General features: G+C 46.0%; 1 protein-coding gene across 2 annotated transcripts in view; it reads right to left on the minus strand.

Annotated features, from left to right (window-relative positions):
* The window catches only part of cdh8 (cadherin 8), an 88916-nt gene that overhangs the window by 14233 nt on the left and 59538 nt on the right, over nt 1-15145 (minus strand). For both annotated transcript variants that reach the window (XM_047331725.1, XM_035629259.2), the window contains exons 5-7: nt 9744-9911; nt 9358-9545; nt 3970-4217 (exon numbers count right to left, since the gene is read on the minus strand). In XM_047331725.1, the coding sequence (XP_047187681.1) occupies nt 3970-4217; nt 9358-9545; nt 9744-9911 (604 nt within the window). The remainder of the gene's footprint in view (nt 1-3969; nt 4218-9357; nt 9546-9743; nt 9912-15145) is intronic.

Raw genomic sequence — 15145 nt, forward strand, 5'->3', positions numbered from 1 at the left:
TCCCAGAGAGAACAAAAAGCCTCTGTGACATTCCTGCTTGTTATTAGGTCAGTAACTCCACGGGGAGCATCACTGATGTGGAACTAATTTTTTTGCCGTCCCCTGAATGCTGACCAGTACTGTTTTAACGCTACTTTTTTATTCAGGTTGTGTCCCAGGCTCTGTTACAAGGAGGATTTTCCTTGAGAGTCCAAAGTGAAAAAAGAAAATTCAAATATATATATATATATATATATATATATATATATATATATATATATATATATCAGCACGGCGGAATGGAGGGCCTTTGCATTTCCACTCATTTCGACGCCATCTCCTTGTATCACCACATGCAGCATGTGAGCCGTCAGCTGTGCTAAAACAACACAAGGGAATCCTGCAAAAGGACCAAAAAAACAACAACAATGGGAAAAAAAAAGAAACGCAGGAAAAAAACAGAGAGAATAAAGACAAAGCCGTATGAAACCAAAGCATGTTCAGAACCCGTGCGCCGCTTGTCAAACGATCAAATATTTCTGGCGATGGCGTGCGGTCACACCTCTCCCGTGGAATCCAGCGGTTCGTGCCAGGCGGCCACGGCGAACTGCCAGATGTCACGTTGCTCTTTGTTTGCGCGATCAGCCAGGTAGAAAATGACAGAGCGCGGGGGCCCTCCGGGGAGGAGCAACGCTGGCGGAGTGTTTCGCCGAGTGCACCTGAAACGTCGTTGGTTGGATGCGTTGAGTACAGCTAAGGGGCTGTTTGTCTCCCGAGTGCAGAGGACACCCGAGCCCACCAGAGCACTCGCCCCGAGTGGTTGTTCGACTCAGACTGGTGTGGTCTGGTCTGAGGTGGGGCTGGGGCTGGGGGGTGTGGGGGGGGGGGGGTTGGGACGGAGAGCGATTGTGATCAGAGACTTGAGCGCTCATCCAGATGGTAATAAGTTCACAGTAGTGCTGCCATTACTGCTGTGCCACTCCACTGTAGAGCCACCCGGCAGCAGCTGTGGCTCTCTTCGTGGTGGCGGCCCCCTCTCTCCGCTTGCAATTTTTTTTAAAGAAAGCACTAAGTTAGCGGATGAAATGACTCAGTGGGTGAGAAAAAAGAAAAGAAAGCAGGACAGCAGGGAGAGAGGAGGACGGTGCTGGTTGTGGGCTGATAAGTATCGTTTCCAGCTATCCCAAGTGTAAAGACCAACACTCGACGTGCGCCGCATCTGTGCTGTTTCTTTGACACGGCTTTTTTAAAAATATATAAAGGGCTTCGTCTAATAACGCTTATGTATATTCCAAAATATTGCAAAAGCCAAAATGTGTTCATGCAATAATACCGAAACACTTTTTAGAGACTCAGAGCTGCAGCAAATGCTTGAGCAAACACTACTGATCCAAATAATTTGCTTTTTCAAATGACTAAAATGAAAAAAAAGGTCACATTGTATAGACTGAACTGTAAATTTCATATTATCAGCTTGAAAAGAAATTGAACCGAACAGTTCAATTCAGTTGAACAAAACTTGTGATGAAGGTACAAACTGTAAACTGAAGGAGGTAAGTGCGGCCAAAGTAAATATGAATTTATTTGACTTGTGCTCATTTGTGTGGAACCATCATCCAATTACCTCAGTTTGTCTTCTTAAATTCAATCAATTTAAAAGTCGGAAGCAGCTTCTTTGGGTCTCAGGTTGTTTTGACGAAATAAGACGGCCACCTGGACTCAGGGGATGGTCGTGACAGAATTTCCACGATTCTCTGATGTTTCACATGATGAAATTATTGACATTATTAATATACACCAATTACAGATTATTCAGTAATGCGCATAATTGTCGGTTGAAGCCATGTACGCGCGACGGAGTTTGTAAAGCAAACACGCGTGGTTTACTGACTGCCGAGGCTTCCGTCTCGATTCTCCATTATTTACTACATGCTTCTGTTCTCGTAAGAGGCCTTACTGAGGCTGCAGCCTTCTGTCAGCCAGTATATGTGGAGGATTAAAATCTTCCAGACGGTAATCATTTTATCGCCCGAAAGCTCAGAGTTACAGGCTAATACAAAACCCTGGCTCGCAGTGAAATCAAATGGTCTTTGGTGAGGAGCGATGCATCATATTAAGCTCTCCCTGACAATAGTTTGTTTCATCTCATCCCCCCACAAAGAAAGAGACACTTGACATCTGTGATAGATCACGCTCATTTTGAGGATTTGTGGAGTGGGGGGGCGTGGGGGTACTAAAGAAAAGAAAGAAGAAATCACAGAGATAAAACAATTTGTTGTGACAAAATGCAAACTGGCAAGTACAAGTCTGGCTCTGTGTGTTATCTTTTGGGCCGTTCTTTTTCCCTGGCGATCAGCGGATTTTACCCGGAGCCGGCAGACGACTAACGCGGCATTCTATTAGCCACTTATTCCCCCCGCCCGCCGCCCCGCTCTCGGAGAGCTGCGATTGAAAATTGGAGAATGAGCTTGATTAAAAAAAAAAAAAAAAAATAGAAAAAAACTCAAAAGAAAATCGTAACGGCTCTTGAGCACATTAAAGAAAGAACAAAAAAGGCTGTCTTCTGTTTCTCCGGCTGCAGTGGAGGGTTGTTTTTTTTTTTGTTGCCACAATCCATTCTTGAAAATAACAAGTTCTCCACAAATTATTAAAAAAAAAAATAAAAAAAAATTAGAAGGGTGATTAAAAGCTTAATGAGCCTAGTGAGCGTTAAGTGAGTGACCTCGGGAAAAAGAGAAGAAGAAGAAGAAAAGAAAAGAAAACCGAGGGGAAATAAGCCGGTGCGGTGTGGGATGGCAGCCTGTCACTCAGCTCGCGCCGCATCGCGCTCAAAACAGTTCACGAGTGCCAAGGCGGGATGTTGATATCTGGACAGTTTCGCGGCAGCAAGTGTGCGCAGAGATCGCGTCAGCGGGGTGCCGCCATCTGTGTGCACGCTCATTCTTTATTTAGTCACTCTGTCTTTCAGTACTGATGCATTGGCGGAGGCACGTGGGAATAAAGTGCGCAAAAACATAGCTGCCAGTGCTGTATATAGTTCTTCAGTGCAAAAAAAAGTTGGTACGCTGGACTTTTAAACACTGCATTCCTCGAACTGGCTCCTCTCGCTTTGTCCCCACGTCTCGCTCTATGAAACCCCGGACGTGCGTCGACAGACACGGCAGCACTGTGACACGGAATGATAACGGAGAGGGGCAAGAGATGTCATACGGGACCTATATGAAAAATGTCTCTCTTTAACTGGGAAGGGGGCGTCGCGCAACCCCCGGGCTCGATTCCTCCCGGCAATTTCATCACTAAGCATGAGGATGCCACCAGAAGGGGGGGGGGGGGGATAAAGACGCAAAGTGAGCCCAGCCCTGCTCCATTGCCTCAGCCAATCTGCGAAGCCCAGCCAGCGCTCTGCTCGCCACGCAATTACACACAACCTGTTGAGTGTTGTCCCCGGAATGCGGTCAGCAAGTCGCTGGAGAATTAATGAAATGCCAAGACGGAGGGAGAGAAATTGCCCGCATAACCTATCCTCAAGGTGCCCTTGTGGTATTTCCAAGAATGAGTCATGCGGAGGGGGGGGGGGGTAATATAGCAGGGCTGGAGAGAAAGTTGTTCTGCCTTCAACTCATAATCTTAATTTCTTTTCTTTTTTTGTACATCTGTGGAAATAAGAGCAATCATTGAGTCGCTTCCCCCGCTGCCAGAGACACAAAGACACTACCACAGTGTCCAAAGGTCACAGACGGGCATGAAGGGACTTAATTGCATGCCTCCGTGTCGAACCTTTTATTAAAACAACTCATTATAGCCTGAAAAGACCCATTTGTTAACCTATTCTCTCCAGCACTTCTTGGGGTTACACTAAAGAGCTTTTACTTTCTTTCTCTTTCAAGTTCCGCACTGCTCTAGTCGGCCGGTCAATAGCAATTGGCTAAGTAGGGGGAGAGGAGTTTGCCATTTCGGTGGCCCGCTGCCAAACCGCATCCGTGCTCCCACCTGACTTGGCTCCCGGACGAGTCGGGGTCCCTGGCGGTGACCGTGCCTACGACCGTGTTGATGGGGGCGTTCTCGTTCACCTCCAGCAGGTACACGGGTTTGGAGAAGAAGGGCGGCTCGTCGGAGTCCTCGACCACGATCTTCACCGTGGCCGTGTCTTTGAAGGGCCCGCTGCTGCTGGGCTCCGGGCGCACGTTGCTGGCCTCCACTTTCAGCGTGTAGGCTCTCTTGCTCTCGAAGTCCAGAGGCTGACGGGGATAGGGGGAGAGGGAGGAATGACAGGTTACACGCAAAGTGACGCGATTAAGTGCAACGTTGAGACGCTCAATACTCAGTATGTGGTTATGCTGACCTACTGTGTCTGATACCTGTCAAATTAAAAACAGAAATGTTACAGATAAAAGACATGATCATTCCACGAACCACTCTGCAGCGTCATGGATTGAAAGGGGCACCCCGCGGATTTTTACCTGTCATGACATTATTATTATTATCGATCCTGTCATCACAATTACAGTACCTCAAGTCGTGAAGACAGGAAACAGAGTCAGAAAGGACAGAAAGTTGGGGAGATCCAGTGATTTTGGAGCTTGACACACAGTAGTAGGGGCTACAAGTGGGGAAGGATCTTGGTATCTATTCCCCAATCGGTGTCTTGTGAACCCCCCCTACTTGATGAAAATGAAATATTTGGTAGCTGGAGCACCCATTTAAATGACCCGACATATATAAATCAGGAGACGTAACAAGATTGCAGAGTGTTAAACTCTGGGGCCACACCGCACATGAAAATGCTCCAATACGTTTTGTATTTTTTACTAGTAAATAAGAAGAATCACGCCACTATAATAATAAAAAGAAGCTACAGAAGAACACACATGGGGCTTTGATCTGCAGATTTGTAGAAGAGCGCAGTCATGTCTCATCGGATTCGTCCGTTGACGCAAACGTCATCATTTTCTGATTCAAGGCAATTAGTCCCAATAATTGTAATATTCAGAGTTGCGCGACCTGAAAATATTTCCCGGCCTTTTTTTGGCGCGAGAGAACACCAATCTCCCTGCTAATGCTCTCGGTGACAGCAGATCATCGGAGCCTTCGCACTGCTATCACCACCAGCTCACATAAAATAAATGAGAACAGGTACGTATTGGGGCCGATGAAAAAACAAAAAAGAAAAGGTGTAATTTTCCAGAGAGAACTAACAACATTTTGCGCAAGACACGCCGCTTAGTGACTGACATAACTGTTTAATCCCTGTTTTCCCTCACTATACAGTCGTATTTCCCTTTTAAAGACGGCTCGTCATTAATATTTAAGAGAAAGAGGAGAGCCACAATTTTACCCTCTTGGCATCTCCGAGGGACACCCCAGACTGTCACAATTTCATTCTGTATATCACCTCTGGTCGCTCTCATACTACTAGAATAATGGGATCAAGTCACTTCCACACTCCATAACCGGGATTTATAGGGAAATCAAAACTGGGCCTTGCCGCTTGAGGGGATGGGAGCTGGCTTGGGGATAGAGGAGGACTGAGGGGAGGGAGATGGACAAAATGAGGGATGTATTTACTTAGAGGAAGGGGGGGGGGGGGTAGAGGAAGAGGAATTGTCCCCAAGGAAAAGTGCTGAGAGCTCTGGGGCCAGAGGGGGCAGGCGGGTGGAGGGCTGTCTGGGGGTCCGGACAGGGAGACGGTATTCGACTGCCACACTCCCACACTCCTGGCATCCGGACACTAGTAGTCAGACCTAAGCCCCCCGAAGCCTCTCCAAGCCCCACTCCTCCACGCTCCGAGGAAGCTATTTGGAACACTTTCATTACTAACCTCCCCCCTTCTTCTCCTCCTCCTCCTCACTCCTGACACCCAACCCGCCCTCCGCTACTTCCCCCCCCCCCCCCCCCTTCCCTCTCTCTGGTCGCGCCGTCTGTGCTGAGAAAGTACAGAGTGTGGCCGGAGCTCGAGCCAGCGGATTACACCTCAATTCAGAGCCTGCAGAAAGGTTGTGGCTGGAGAGCCAAAATGATTACATGGAAACGGAGAGGCCAAAGTTTTTTATTTGAATCACTGTTTGTGAGTCTTTAACTGGTACAAACATTAATTAAACTGGTTTATGTCCAGCAGATGTGATGCTGTGTTGCCCTTTCTTTCTTTCTTTCTTTCTTTCTTTCCTTCCTGCGAGTAGTTTTTCTGAGCTGCTCTTCCACAGCCGAGTCGAACGATGAATCCCTTTGGTTTCATGCCTTCAACTGACCAAGTTCACATTCAATCTATGTTAATAAGAATGATTAACGCAATTGGAAGAGAACAGCGTTTTCTGTTGTTGTTTTTTTCTTTTCTTCTGCTTGCCGGTGTCATTAAAACTTGACAGCAGGTAGAAACAACTCATTACATTTGTTTTCCAGTGTGTGTGTGTGTTTGTGGGGGGGGGGGGGGGGGCATATTTAATTAAACCAAATCCACTTGAATGGTTTGAGTCAAACATTTTAGTAAACAGCTTCCTTGATGGGCCATGTGAAGTTTGATTAAAACAAATTTCCAATATCAATTACAAAATCAAATGGAGCGTCTGTGAGGCACTCAGAATCAGAATGCAAGTCATAATTTTGACCCATTCATATTATTAATTCAATAAACGAGCACAGTGCTTTGGATGAATGATCCAGAGCGAGGCACTTTGGTACGCCGTGTTTGTATGCATGCCACTCCTGTTGTCGAGCTGCAGTTGATTGTTAAAAGATTTGTCAGTGTCAAGGTGGCGTGGCAAGTTTACGTTCTTGCAGTTCCTGACGAACCGCTCTGCTTCGCCGAATGAGGCTAAACTTCGGAACAGAGACTCGGCGACAAGGAGACATCCCCCCCCTACCCCCGGCCATGTCCCACACCGCAAACCCCGCTGTGTCATTGTTCGGTCTCTCCGGGGCGTTAGCGTCAAATCAGTATGTACATGGGCAATTTAGAGACTTCAAAGTTCAGCGTTGGCCGCGGGGGTGAAAGCTCAGCATCCCACTAACATCCCTCGACAGGCCTGCGGGCTGGCAGATAAAAAGCTTAAAACCCAAACAGCAAAGAATCTCTGCCCTGGTGTTGTGCCTCTCCAGGCTCAGCGAGATCCATATGATTTAACCTTGCCGCAGAGGATCTTCGAATAATTTGAATTCCGCATTAGATGGCAGTTCATAGCCACGCGCTGCTTTTAACAGGTACAGGGCGTGTTGGAGTGTAACGCTGGATCTTTTATTTTTTTTTTCTTCTGTCACCCAGGTTGTTGGATAACAGCTGTGCGGGATGCAGAACAAAAGAGAAATGGCACAAACAACTGCCTTTTTTTTTTACTCGTCTCAACTTGAGACGCCGCTTTCTGGAGGGATTCAACAACACTCAGTGCGCAAAAATGCCTTGTTACTTTCCCAACACATTATCGTCTATCTTGCGTTAGCGATGCAGGCAACCGGGCCCACGGAGAGAGAGTTGAGCAGGACGTGGGGAGAGGGGAGCTGAGGTTTGGCTAAAAGACTAACACATTTGACATTTGCTTTGTCAACAGTTCGAGATTTTATGGCTCTGCGTCGAGATTGTTCTCCAGCACCGGCGTTTTCTTTAGTGGAGGTGAACTTCGGTCCCGGAAGAATGCCTTTCGCCATTATACATTCCACCTCCCACACAGTTCATTGTTCACACGTTGACAAAGTCACAGCCGCACGTCCTTGGGGTAATGTCGTCTTACATCACAACACAACGGCGTTCCGTACTTGAGTGATGTACGGCCGCTCTCCTCAAACGCTGAAACCAGCCATGACTCAAGACACGAGGATGCCCGTTCATCAATCATGTGTGTGATTCAATACATGCGAACATCCTCCACCGAGGAGAGCTTCCATAGACTCGACAGAATACATGCATGTATAAGTAGCGTGTGCTTTGACGTCTGTGATGCCAGGTGTTCAAAATCTCAGTGAGATTTCCGACAGATGTCCTTGGGATACAGCTTTGTCTAAACTCGCTTGAAGGGCATGGCGTTATTAAAATGTATTGTGGTTGCCAATGTAAATTTCGCGTTCACTGGTATTGAGCAAAACTATAGGATCGCATGCTTTAAATGACTACAGGCCAACCGTGGTATCCGTGCTGGAACTTGTGCAACTTTTAACTTTCATGAAATTGTACGAAAATCACTTTTCTATATGCAACAAAGCATGTGTCTAAGCCTCTGCCATACTTTTGAACTTATCTGAGGATTATAACTTTGCTACTTCCAACACTTAATTCACCAACATCACATTGTATCATGGCATTATGTGCTAATGAGTTTTCCTCCGGGTAAAACAAACAACAACAACAAAAAAAGGTTTCATGATGGGAATGTCGATCGTTTGCCTCAGGACGGTCTACCTGAGAACGTCTTTAACGTTTACTGTTTATTGTCTTTTCTCTTTTGGAACAACCACTGCCGGGGCACCCTTGAGCAAGGCAATTACCCGGCAACTGCTCGGATGGAGCTGCTTTTTGTAGGCGGCAAAAAAAATATACGGGACAACGGGCAAATCTAAATCCAGACCATCTGCTCTTGTGTGTCTGTGTGTGTCAGCGAAACAAAGTTAGAATGAGCGCTGAGCACATTTACAATTATGAATCAATCCGCCTCAAGCTAAGACAGCTACCGCGAAGCGGGCGGGACTATCATGTGGAAATAATAGTATGTTGTAAGAGACAAAGTGATCCTAACCTCTTAGTTTTTCCATGTTTGCCATGTTTGTTTGAATGTTCACCAAGAGAAAGTCTCGCCATCCATCCATCCATCCATCCATCCATCCATCCATCCATTGTCTACCGCTTAATCCACTTAAGGGTCTCGGGGAGCCAATCCCAGCTGACATTGGGCGAGAGGCGGGGTACACCCTGGACAAGTCGCCAGCCTATTGCAGGGCCAAGTCTCGCTAGTGACAGAGATTTATTGTGACTATCTTTTCTCTCAGAGATTTTTTTTCTTTTAATGGAGAAAAATAGGATTCAGCGATATATACACAAACGCAAGTGCTTCTTTAGCCCCGAATCCACTCAGGCGGTGGTTAGGCCCCAGTGTTTTAATATTTAATGATGTGCCTTTGAGTGAATCCCTCTCCCGAACGCTCAGGCACAGACTTTCAGCGGAAGCTGTACAGAAATCCAGACTCGTGTGAACATGCAATTCAGTAGACACAGAGTTTGTCTTTGAGTCATGAGCTGCAGCCGCTTGATGTAGCTGCCGCGGCTCTCCACCTAGCTAACAAGAGTGAACGCCCCGCGCGGCTCCTCCTCCCTCCACCCCGGGGCCCTGCAGTGTTTTGCCTGTCGCTGACCTACAAAGACAGGAAGCCTGAGGTTGTGACTTTTTTCCTAGGTCTCACCTTCTTCACTCGGAGAATCCCCTCTTGTGTCTGCGCGTCCGTGACGATCTCAAACGTGCCCTGTTCGTCGCCCTCGATGATGCTGTACGTCGACTTGGCATTGTCGCCGATGTCCCTGTCGTTCGCCTTCACCTTTCCCCCCATTTTTCCGATCGGTAGGTCTTCGGGGATTACAAACTCATACAAACCTGTGGAGGGAGAGACAAACCTTCTTTGGACTGCAAGAAATCACATTCAAGCACATTGCGGTGCTGCATCATCATTAGACCGCGCAGCAGTTGGAGGAAATGGTGACCAATTTGAGGAATACTTATGTAGAGCAGCACTAATTTGTTTCCCTCCCTAATTTCATTTCAAATGTTTATTAAGGTCTCGACGTTACTCACTTTTAGAGAACTTTGGTGGATTGTCATTGATGTCCGTCAGTGTGACGGTGACCGTCGTCGTTCCAGACAAGCCGCCCATGTGACCTCCCATGTCCTTAGCCTGAATGACCACCAGGTATTCCTCTCTCATCTCCCGGTCCATCCCATGCAGAGCAATTTTTATGGTCGCTGGAGGTGGAAGCAGTTCATAACACATTAATGCAATTATACACATGGCTGATGTACTCAGCACATCATTTTAATGATGCGCATGCGAGTATGCACAGGCACGCACGAGAAAAAAAGCAAAGGCGTACAGTAACCTTCACGCCCACCTTACTCTCCCTGGGTTGAAACATGCATTATTTAAGACCATGACTTCACAAAACAAGGACTCCATACCGAGCAGAGATAAAGAATTCTCCTCAGGTTTAGTCTGTGGAAAAAGGACAGTCTGTGTGAGCGTAGCAAGGTGGTCATGACTGAGCCGGTTCCAGCGCCGAGAATCAGCTGTGTTTGTTTTCCAAATGCGTTTCTCTCGCCGTCTGCAGTCATTTGTATTCTGATTGAGTGTGAATTATGCTGTCTGTCTTGTATAATCTTGAATATTGTATGCAGAATGGACCTTATTGACTAAGCCACAGCGCCGAATATAAAAAGGGCTCAGCACCAGCATATACGGATAATCCACTCAGGAAACAGAGGCCCGCAGGATCATCAAATGAATATAAAACCCCTCATAAAAGCCAGGCTTTGGCATGACACCCTGCCTTGGTCCTGAGCTGCCTCAGACAATGAGAATGTGCCTTCCTATGATGAAAAACATGGGAGGGGATAGGACGTTGTCTGTGCCGGCATTTTGGATAGATCTTTCCCTCCAGATGTTGCACAGTTTCTGGGTGGATTTTGCTTTCATGTTCAGCACGATGATGATGTGACATATGGTGGCAAACGCGCTGAAGGACAAGAGTTGGACATGTTACCACATCCCAAGACTGTAAGAATAATTTGAAGTAACGGAAGGGTTTTTAACCATTGACTCGCTGGGGTGTTGGGCATTTTTTTCCCTCCACCACAAGGATTGCATGTTGCTGTTACCATCCCTGAGCTCTAGCAGTTTGTCATCCTGCTGCCATAGCCCACTACTCCAAGATCCATGTACCAATAAAGTAACTTAACTTTTCAATTCCCCATTGTACGTTTGATGAAGGAAAAAAAAACACGCCTCATAAATGTATAAAAAGAAAGAAAAACATTTGAACAAATATGAATTATTTCATGTTTAACATGTTGCCAAAAAGCTATTTGTACACACATCCTGTACAGTCAGCAGACAACATTACTAGGGGCACCATTCTAATACCGAGTACGTCGTCTCTTTGCTCTCAGTACTTCTTGACGTGGAGAGATTCTGCTCCATGTCGGCACGACGGCATTACATTATTTCTGCACATTTTTGCAGCTGCACACTTACATTGTTGATCTAAATTGAGGCCATGAAGAGAGGAACATCAGTCAGCTCCAGTATTCAGAGAGGCCGGGGCATTCAAGCCGTGATGTGGGTAGAAAACAAAAAAATCCCCACACCTGGACTGTTGACACATGGCAGGTTGGTCCGTGGATACAGGCTGTTGAATCCATATTCTCAGCCGACCTCCTGCAGCCTCAGCAGAAATACAGATTCGTCAGACCGGCCTACATTTTTCCAGTCTTCGTTTGTCCCGTTCTGATGAGCCTGTGCCCGCTGCAGCCTCAGATTTTCTCTCCTCAGCTGACAGGAGAGGAACTGGATGTGGTCCTCTGCTGTTGCAAATCATCCACCCCAAGTTTTGACATGTTGTTCTTTGTGAGATGTTTTTTTTTTGTTTTTTTTTCCCCTCGCCACGTGTGTAAAAGAGTGGCCACCTGAGTTACTGTAGACTTTCTGTCAGATTTCACACAGTCTGACTTAACTCAAGAGACTGTAAAAACCCCAGGAGACCAGCAGCTTGAGAAATACTCAAACTAGCTTGTCTGGCACCAAACATTGGGCTCTCCGACGCCCCCAAACAGAACCTGTTTTTCTGCAGTGGACTTGTGAACGTGAATCATGCCATCAGTTTAAAATCATGCTTTTTTACAACATGGTTTATGAATTGTGAATGTAGAACTCATGGATCCCAGTACGTCATCCAGAATGTTAGAGGTAGGACTTTCGTCTTCTCTTGGTTTTTCTTTATTCATAGTTACAAGCCGCTCAGTTTGCATACCCAATAAATAGACAATGTAAAAGCCAAGTGCTACGTGGAGGAGGTCAAGAGAAAGGAGCTCATGGAGAGAGAAAAAACTACCAAATAAAAGAAAAAGACTTTGAGCACTCTTTCATATTAGAGGAACCATAGCAACCAATCCTATTATAAGATTTAGAGGCATCTGGTTGTGAGGTTGCAGACTGTAACCAAATGAACACTCCCTGCCTCAGCCCTCCCTTAGAGGTGATCCACAAACGTGAGAGTGTTCCTCTCAAGAGTCAGGGTTCGGTTTGTCCGTTCTGCCGTTCTGGGGGGGCTCACTTTAAGCCAACAAAACACTATAATTCTTACTTTCAGGTGAACACGCAAGATTTCCAAAGATCCCAACAAATCCCACACGCTGCTCCTTTGAAAGCCTTTATATAGTAGGACGAGTTAGAAGGATTTTTCAGATTTCAGATTTTTTATTTTTTTTTTGTAACACTGCACACAGTAGATTACATTATCTCACTCGCACTTGCAATTGTACAAGGGACGAATCGAGAGGGTCTGAAGGACGGAGTGAGTGAACATAAACCGACCATCAGAGTAATAAATGATTGCCAATAAAAAAAAAGAAAAAATGTAACAAAATTACGTGCCCAATTAAATAAAGGACTCTAATATCTTTAAGTCTCCATCCTCTTGTCCATTCGTATTGCTGCTCTGCTCACAGGAATGCTGGTGTACGCCCGGTGTGCATGAGCAAAGTTTATACTCATACGTACATTGTGCTTTGTCACTTGGAAGTGAAAACATATCGCAAGTTTGTTTTCAGGGAGAGCTCCGACTGGCTTCAAGGTAGGCCTACCTCCCTTCCACTTGCACAAACAAGTCACCCGCACTCCATCTCGCACACACACACACACACACACACACTGCGAGAGGCAGCACTCTCATCTCTGTTGATCATCGTTAATTATTCAAATTAATTCCTAATCACTGAAAAGGGAGGATATACAAACACTCATTTCCATAGATATTTGCCTCTCTCTTTTTTTCTTCCTTTCTTTCTTTCCACCGGCCATTAACCAAGTGATGAATTGGGGCATGATGTTTATTTATTTGTTGAACGCTTTTCATTTCCAGCGTGGCGTTGTAAGTGTCAAACGCATTCTAATGGTTGTTTTCCCCCTTACCTTTTATTTTTCATTAACATTCATTAAAACATCTGGCTCACTTGAATGAGCCATCTGCATGTGCTCCGCATTGACGCGGAGCATGAATGCTAATCCCTAAACTGTCCGCTCGGCGCGCCTTCCACAGCCACGCGGATGCAGACGCTCGGAGATCGCGACGCCTATAGCGGCGAGGGCGAGCGACACTTTTCTATGTGTCGAGCTGAATGTTCGCCCTGATTATGTACATAAATTTGCGCGAATGCCTTTTTCTTCCAGCTTGTTTATTGCGCGCTGTTTTTCCAAACTGCGTGCAGCCGATTTCCATCTCATTTCTTATTAATGTAATTTCACTATTATTTAATCATATTGCTTACAGACACATGTTAAAAAGTCAGCTGAAAAAGCAATTAAAGATCCAATCTGGAGTCTTTTTTCAGATAACTTTATGCATGGTGTCGCTGCTGCGGAGTTTTTGCCTTGTGAGAGGAAGAAGTAATTATTATTATTTTGAATTCATATGCCAATGGGTGTTATACGGCGGCCTATAAGTGCTGGGCCCATTTATGCATTCGGGGCGACCAGTCAGCTGATGAAAACACGCAACCCGGCGATGCAGAGCTCAGCTCATAGGAGCCCTATCATTTTTCCAGTGTTAATAATGAATGGCACGCAGCACATTGTTGAATCGTGGCGATGTTGCATATATCACTCCCAAACAGATGACCTGGTTAAACCAGGACAAACACAAAAGAGAAGCCCCTTGTGTTTGACTTTATGTATTCAGAGGGATACATTTGTCTACTGTACATGCGTAACATAAACCTCCAGTTGTGAAAGGCTGTATACGGCACCATGTGGGCCAAGGCTGTCTCATAATGCAGACTCCAATAACCTGTCAGTAATATTCTGTGTGTATAATGATTTCAATTTGTGGTGTCCTTAAGTGCTCTCTGACGAAAGCCTGGCAAAGATCTCTGTGAGATCAAATGTTACTGCTAATGTGAACTCAATAGAATACGAGCCACTGACATCCTTTGTGGGTCTCTGTTCCGCTCAGCATCTCATCTGTGTTGGTGTTTTTACCAAACCTTATTTAAGGTGGTTGCATTATCTATAAACGCTATACACTTCTAAATTCTAAATTTAGCTAAAGCGCCCCCAGTAATACATTTATTTGTATTTTTTAATTTTTTTTTAATGTTTTGAAACATGGGGCGAGCGTGCAGCTGCGGAGGGTACGGGCTCCAGGACGGAGCGAGCCCGGGAGCCTGACACAACAGCAGCCTCATGCAGCGATAATCTAAAAAGCATTTCATAAAACAGATGGGCCGAGTTACCTGCAGTCCTCTTGTTGTTACACAACTTTTCAAGCTATAAGCAACGATGTCAGCTCCCTTTTAGCGTGCATTTTGTAATGTTGCCCCCCCACAGGCTTGCTGAAATGCCGGCGGGGGGGGGGGGGAGGTTACATAATAGCATCAACATATACAAAGCGGTTAACAATGCTCATTAACGTGGCTGCCATGTGGTCTTGTGATAATTGTTTTTTTTTTTATATTCTTTCAGAAAATATGAGGATGTTGAAAAGCACAACAGAGTGGGATTACCTGAGGTGGGCCAGCAGGTGGGGAAGCTGTTGCATTTCCACCTGCTGGAACCCCGGCAACTTGTGGCCCCCGCAGGCGGCGCACATGCACATTACAAAGCCGCGCTCTCAGTCACTGCTGTCACCTCAGCCTCCGTTTCCCATTGAAATCCACCGCGTTGGCAGCGCGGGGACCTTTCGCCAGCTGCCAGATTGCAGGCACCGTTAGAAAAATTGATATAAACTAATGGGAAAACTGAACTATGGGTATTAAATGAATCGCTCATGAATTGTTAAGATTTGGTTTTTAAAAGGTGCGGTAAGTATAGGGTGCCTCTCCGGCCTTAATGCCAACAGGGAGGGGGGGGTTTCTGTTGATATACAGCGGGAATGTTCATGCATATTCATGTAATCAGGGTGTGGATGTCTTGTTGGTGTTTCAGCTCG

The sequence above is a fragment of the Scophthalmus maximus genome, chromosome 4, assembly GCF_022379125.1.
Source record: "Scophthalmus maximus strain ysfricsl-2021 chromosome 4, ASM2237912v1, whole genome shotgun sequence".
Lineage (NCBI taxonomy): Eukaryota > Metazoa > Chordata > Actinopteri > Pleuronectiformes > Scophthalmidae > Scophthalmus > Scophthalmus maximus.